This window comes from Montipora capricornis, chromosome 2 (genome assembly GCF_036669925.1).
Source record: "Montipora capricornis isolate CH-2021 chromosome 2, ASM3666992v2, whole genome shotgun sequence".
Lineage (NCBI taxonomy): Eukaryota > Metazoa > Cnidaria > Anthozoa > Scleractinia > Acroporidae > Montipora > Montipora capricornis.
The window spans coordinates 20,733,941-20,741,440 of record NC_090884.1 but is presented as its reverse complement, the minus strand read 5'-3'; the positions used below and the strand labels follow the sequence as shown (position 1 = coordinate 20,741,440).

Genomic DNA, 7,500 nt, shown 5'->3' with positions numbered 1-7,500 from the left:
TTAATTATTTAATTCTTACTAGTATTTTACAGTTTCCATTCTTACCATCATCCATGCTGCTCACAAAACAGGATCTTGAGATCGCTGGAGAATCAGATGTCCCTTGATTCTTTGAAAATGTACCATCCAAAAAGCTCTCCTTTTCTTCAACGTCTTGAGCGTTAGGTCGCTTTTCTTCACCGCCTTCCATGTTTCGTGATTGATGGTTACCATTCATGCAGATGACTGAATAATTTTCATCCAAATTATTTACTTCTGTTCCGTGCAACAAGCATTTTCTTGATTCAGTAATTGAATCGCTCATCGTGTCCGCCTCAACATGACACAACGTCTCTCCTGATTGTTTATTAACCAATAAGAGAGAGCTGCACAGGTCAATGCCATTTTTGTCATTACGATTGACAGGATCTTGGCTTAATCGTCTTGCCTCTGTGAGGTTCGTTACACGAATGTCTGATTCGTCTTTGAAATCCCACTCACTGGAAGTTTCCTTCTCATTAGCCTGATATGCCCCTTCCTGTTAGAAATGTAAAAACAATGCGATTGGATGACACCTAAAAACCGTATCATTGACATATTCTAGATCTAGATAGGACAACTGTCACGAATGCAATGAAAGTGTGGGGTAGTTAATATTTCTCAAAAATACAGAGCTAATTTCTCTTACACTCACGTCAGGTTTGTTCCAGGAGAGAAAAAAACCACGCCCTTACTTTAAACACAACAAAGGCATGCACAAGCAATGGTGCATTAATTTAACATTAAGTTGCACTGAAGCTGAAGAACACATCTGCAGATTAATCCACTGTTTCACCACAGCTGCGACTGTTCATTTTTGTTAATAAAATCTAAAACTGTCGAACGATTATAAGAAGCACATGACCTTGAACCCTGTAACTTGCAACTATTTTTCTTGAAACAAAGCTGGGAATTTTAGGACACCAATTTTATGCCGAAATATGGACAAACATAAGATCAAAGCTGCACGCGTGGGAAAATGCCTAGCCACGTTACATCCAAATAAAGCTGGAAATTTGCAAACTTAAAAAAACCCCAGCTCTGAACCAGAGCTAAACACTTCAGGGTCATGAGCTTCTGGTATTATTTAAGTGCCTATGATGCTTATTTTTTCCCACTTTTTCACTTTTCATTTAAATATATATAGTTTCTGGAGTGTAGTACTTCAAACTTTTTCCCCTCATAGGGTATCCACGCATTTTAGCGGGCCTTTGATTTACTTACAAAAAATTTGGCGAGCCACTTGGGTCCTGTAACTAATGACGACAAAGAAGTAACTTGTTCGCATCACTTCCGAAAGAAATGTGCAAAAGTAAACAAAGTCTTGTGGAAAATCTAAGTTTTTATAGCCATGTCGGACCATAGTTACCCATCAGATGCTAATGGCTGTTCTGAAGATTTAGAATGGAATTCCTTTCCAGGTTACATATAGCTTTCGATGTCGAGCCATCTATTGTCAACCAACAATACCCTAAATTTAAATGTGACCTGTGAGATGAAGGTTATATGTTGCTTACATGCGGCGGCACAAGAATGCATCTTCCTCTATTGGAAAACATTTCCGTGTGAAACATTCTTATGTGCCCAATGATCACACCAAGAATTTTACCACTTTAAAAAAGTGCAAGAACAAGTTTGACTGTCTCCTTTATGAAATGTTTGTTATTAATGAACTAATCGAAATTAACTTTTTTGCTCAGGTGCCACCTGACTAATAGGAAAATTTTGGTCGCCAACTTATTTAATATATACGAACATGACGTTAAATGTTACTTTTCATGCAAGGAAAGTCATAATTATTAAATAGCATGAAAAAAAAGCTTTTGTTTTCAGTTTGGTGATGGTGTTATTTGAACTGGAGCGAGGCACAGAACGTTTTAAGTCCGTGTTTTCCATAACAAGGCAAACATCGGTCCTTTATCCTTGCTTTTCACCTCTTCAAAACGTAGTTCTTTATTCTCCTACAGTTTGCGTGGCAAGCAACTTACCTTTAGAGTGGTTTTCAATTGAGTGTCGAAAGTAATTAGCGAATTGCTTTGGTTTATGATTACTTCACTCAATGATTGGTTCAAAGTTCTCACGCCACTTTTTCAACCAATCAGAAGTGAAACCAAAACCAATCGTGGCTCGCGCGTGCACATTTTCCCACGCTTTGTGTCGGCTACGAGTAATTACTTCGAGTTTTGATTGGTTTACTGGATTGTCTCCGTCGTTTTTGATTGGCCAAAGTAATTACTTTGGTTTTGGTCTTACGACACCCAATTGAAAATCGCTCTATCGCGAGTAAACCTTTCTACCGATATTTATCTCCACTTATTTATCACCTTGTGTAGTCAATTTTGCAGGTGTCCGCTTTCTAACAGAGGGGACAAGTTCTCCAACCTACTTTACGTTAAGGGTACAGCTTGGTTTTTGAAAGTGCCATACATATTTTAAACTCGTTATGCGATGTCCAGGTTCATTATCAGTATATTACCAATATCAAGCTAGTTCTGAGGAGGTCCTTCGGTAATTTGGCTAAAACTACGTTTTCAGCATTCACAAGACTATTTAAATTTTCAATTAACATTCCGGCTGAATCTTTGTCTTCCGGCCGCAAAAACTCACACACTGGGCAAGAAACATCCTCGAAGACCCAGGGGCAGATCGCGGAGGCAAGGAGACGTCTCAACAGGCAAAAGAAAATGGCGACAAAGAAAAGCATAATACGGCGAGAAGAGCCCCTGGGGACACGTTCTTACCAGACCAGTTCCAAACAGTAGGGGTAGTTCTCAATTCTGATTGGTTCCAGAAATTCTTTGTGTTTTTCTGCCCAGTCAGAGGTCAGCAGGCCGTGAAGTTGTTTCGTGTCTACTTACACGGAAATAACTTGATCGCCATACTCGCCTGGTTCGTTTGGCAAGGTTTTGCTCCAGGGGGAGAGTCTCAATCACAGCACAAAATTTACAGGAAATCGTTCGGAATATCGGCGGAGAAATACGCTGGCCCTTTCGCAGGTATCGTTACAGTTGCGTATTTCCAAGTGTGCGCGGTTTTTGTAAAGATGTCCTCCCCGATTCACCTAAAATAGCAGTGATTAATTTTGATCTAACAATTGAATTATTTTTATTATGCCCCCTTTTCCTGGTCGAGGTATTTCTAGATTTCTTACATGAATTGCTGTGGCAGAAACTTTGCTAATATCGAGCAACTCTTGATCGCACGGGCCACACTGGTATGTCGAGCACACAGCATGCAAGCTGCATGCAACTTTATTTATTTTATCGAGCTCGTGTTCTCTTCACAATATTGTTCATGATGAGCCACCCGAAAGAAACAGTTGATGACTGTTGTTTACAAACAACAAAAAGAGAAAGCGAAACCTTTATGATGAATTTTTGAGAATACTTAAAGAAGTTTTCGATCAAAATTAAAAGTCCAGGCACATGATCGATGGTCTTTCTCATGGAAAGGGTAAGATCAATCTGGAAAAGAAAAAAAGTCGTCATTTGCCATTTCAGCAAACCACTTGTTGAATAGGAGACATGCCCTTTCTCCTTTGACATCGAGCCAAGGGGATGCACAAACTGCTTGTCACTTTGACAGAAAAATTGTTATAGAATTCCTTTTGAAAATGTACCAATTAAGCAAATTACACCATCCTCGGTGGCGTCTTGTCCTGGTGAGTAGTTAACAAATCACCATGAGGAAAGCACCCAAACACCAAAATCAGGTTGCCACTGCTTTCCCAAATCAAGCAAAGAAACATCTGTCAAGGTATGCACATTTCCGATAATTATGTATACATACACACACTGTATGTCGATGTAGAAACACATTACTATACTGACAGTGTACTAGAAAATAAACTTTGCCATCGTTGTAATGAAATATCCTCAAGTTTCAAGTTTATTGTGAATTACTTAGTTTAACTTATTACACACGATGCCATATCCTTATTCTTTAGGAGGCTTAGAACAGCTGTTGAAATAGAGTTTGTTAGATTTTTTCAGGTTTATCTCAAAAGTTTGTCCAGTGTCCTTCCCTGATTTGTTTGGAAACAACTGAGAAGCGTTATTTTGCATTCTTAAAGGGAATTTTCAAAAATTATGCAGTGGAGTTTTTTCATCTTTCAGCTTTTTCATAAATATTTTGAACTCTACTTCAGTTTAGTTCTTTCTCACATCATGTACTGGGTCAGGGAATTGTGATATGATTTCGAAATCTAAAAAAACAAAATACTGCTCACTGAATTGGTTTTCGAGATACTTTTCAAAAACCAAGTTTTAGAGGGTCTTTGAGTAGCACTGTACCATTACCATACCAACAGTTGGGACCCAGCAAACACCATTTAAAACATTGCCTCACAATAGTATTCAACAGGTATGAAGCTGTTGCCCTTTTGTAAGGATTGGAGTAATCTTTTTGCATTGGACACACGACTATTAATAGTGGAAAATCCTTAAACTGAGAAAATAATTTATCTTTTTATCTGTGACCACATTTCTGTCATCCTGTAGGGTGCTCTTTTACCTCTTCAAAGATTGTCTATCTATGTAGATTATGTAGCAGTGACATTTTGCGTTTTGCCTGAGTAAGATATTTATGCTGATTTCAAAACTCGATCCGCTGGAAACAGTTGAACCAACAATAATAATAATAATATTATTATTATTTTCAACTGTGTCCAGGTACGTACATGTACTTGTACTATAGAAAGAGTATGCTGTTTCCTTCTTTCTGTGGGAAATGTCAAATAGTACGTCAAATCAGTTAATAATGGTTCATTTTTTGCAGTTCTATTTTGTTTCCCTATACTGAAATATTGTGCTACTTTTTCTGATGTGTCCAATAAAGCTGATAAACTAATAAAAAATATTGAAAGAATGTGAATTAATTATTAAAAGTTGTCACATTTTTGGGATCTTTGCTGTAAAGAGAAATATCAAGGTTAAGATTTTATATTTACAGAGGTGCAACTCAGAATACTACCTGGATCCAAACTCATTTTATTATTGGAGAAGATTACTTTCAGCATTGTCTTAGAAACCTCAGGACTCTGTTGTTGTTAACACACAGCACACTTTTGAATGAAATATGAAATAGCAAACAAGAATTTCATTAGAGCAAAATTACTGTTGCTTTAAAACATTAATGACAACCCAACTTACAGTGCTCACAGAAATATTCAGTCTCTCTCTTTGCAACTGTCTTTAATTCAGATTATTGTCCATTATCCAAGTAAATTTATCTCAAAGGAATTGCCAGCGCCAGTAATAAAGACAGCCAACACGATAATAGGAAACAACAAACACTTTACTAAGTACAACAAGGTCGCTACCCGTTGGCGAACCCAAAACATAAATATGCCACGAGGGGACACGCGTGATACACATGCGTGGCTGACGATAACCGCTGGCGCAACTTCTTCTTCTTCTTCTTCTTCTTCTTCCCGAAGGAAAGATAACTAACGTGTGAAAGTATAACAGGAAATGAATGTAAATGAAATGTAAAGAAAAGTTGGTAAAAGATCGCAACCGTTCTTAATAGTACTTGGTCAAACGTGCCAATTCTGAAATAACTGTCAGCTAACAACACTAGTTGAGAATGTACTCCCGTAAGTATGATGGGGGCCGGCGTGCCTGTTGGGGTCTTGGTTCACATGAACTTGAAACAGGAACAAAATCAGTTTCAAGGGGGGTCGAGTCTTCCTGCTGTTCGGCTTGGTCCTGGGTGGAGTCTGGAGGATCTGGGTTGGGCGGACGTAACAGGTCTGGTGGGGCAGAGGGCTCTTGACAAGGCTGGGGCTGCTCAGGAATCTCCACACATTCGTCTTCGTCAAGTGTGGGGAAGACAGACTGGTACGATGGTGGTGGTAGGGTATGTGGTACAGTGTAGCACTCGGCTAGCTTCACCTTGTAAGATAAAGCCCTGAGTTGTGAGCCAGAGAACTTCTTAATGAAACACCATTCGCCGTCGATGCTAACAATGATATAGCGATCACGGGCGCGAGACTTATCTCAGTCAGACTTCACATACACCAGGTCTCCAACCTGCGAGGGGGGAACAGGAGCTTGTGGGTGGTAGCCACCCTTGGCCGCTTCGCTGAAAGGATGGTTGGTTTGGCGAACTTGGTGCTTGGCCACAATGTATTGTCGGTCATTGACGGGTATCTGCTCGTTGGTGAACTAGTTGCGCTGTGTCCAAAGCTCCCGTGAGGACAGGCCTTGGCTGCAGAGTCGCAAGTTCAGGCGGGCAGTGGCAATAGCAAGGCCGAATTCGGTAACAGGGCCTCCGCCAGGCTTCTGACGTTGGGTACAAGGCATGATGCAGTGTAGGAGGTGGTACATTCTCTCAAAAGGAGGATGAATTGACGACTGCGTCTAATGATATCAGCGGCAAATGACACGCCCACGACTTCAGGTGGATCTTCCGATGATTGGCTGGCAAGGGAGGTAGGGAACTTCTTGAGTGAGGCACAAGAGTGGCAAGAGTCTGATAATCGAGTGATAGCAGGACTCATATCCAGGGCGAAGAAGTGACGCTGCATCACCATTTGCAGTTGGTTCTTAAAAGGGTGGTCAAGCTTGATGTGAATAGCAGTAAGTAGGCCGTCAAGTACGGAACGAGGTACCACTATCAACTCAATAGGGCGGGAGAGTGGTTGTTGACGCTGGACAACGAATAGGCCGTCCTTGGAAATGGAAGTGACGTTAAGATAGTGCTTTACGTCTCTGATGTTGGTCAGTTTCTTGGAAGGGCGGGTGCTCTGTTTCAAGTGAGCATAGACGCGCCGTAGATCGGGGCACTCATGTTGAACACTGAACCATGCAGGTCTGCCAGTGAAGGGTAGGCGCTTGGTGTTTTCCAACACTTCTTGAGTGGAGATACCACGGACGACTGAAGTTTCTGTTTCATGAACGAAAGAGCAAATTTGACACTGGGGTTCGTTACAGTCTGGAGCATTACGACTGGAAAAGTCGGAGGGTAAATTGGCGGTGCTGGCAAGATGTTGAAGGCTAACTTGGTATCTACTGACTGTGGTCAAGAAGGAGGTAACCCGTGGACTGGCGGAAAATTCACCTCGGCAAAGTTTGTTCAAGGCCTGGACACAGGGCTGGCTATCAGTCAAGACGCAAGCACGGTGCTTGAATTGAATGATGAAGGGGCTAAAGTGCTTTACAGCAGCGGTGATAGACAAGGCTTTGACCTCGCATGGTAACCACGTGACCTGATGCTTGCATAGTTTCGAGCTATAGAAGCCGGCAAGGTGGAGGCGGTCTTGGCAGGTAACGTACAAGGTGGCTCCGAGACCTCGCTTGGTTACTGAGCCATCAGCCACAATCCAAAGCTGGTCGGAAGCATGAGGGAGGACGATAGACTTGTGCAAGTTAAGGGCATCTTGTGCAGCGGTGAATCTTTGCCGAAGGCATTCGTCCCACTTAACGTGTTCATCGTGAGATTGCATATTGTCCAAGGCTGACTCGAGTGGGTCCACAAGTT

At 41.3% G+C, this 7,500-nt stretch overlaps 1 protein-coding gene across 5 annotated transcripts in view; it reads right to left on the bottom strand.

Annotated features, from left to right (window-relative positions):
• LOC138039050 (uncharacterized) overlaps nucleotides 1-7,500 on the bottom strand; it is an 81,942-nt gene that overhangs the window by 13,946 nt on the left and 60,496 nt on the right. For all 5 annotated transcript variants that reach the window (XR_011130350.1, XM_068885208.1, XM_068885209.1 and 2 more), the window contains exon 6: nucleotides 46-517. Coding sequence is in view for 4 of the 5 variants with exons in the window: in XM_068885208.1 (XP_068741309.1) it covers nucleotides 46-517 (472 nt within the window). In the remaining variant the exon portion in view is untranslated. The remainder of the gene's footprint in view (nucleotides 1-45; nucleotides 518-7,500) is intronic.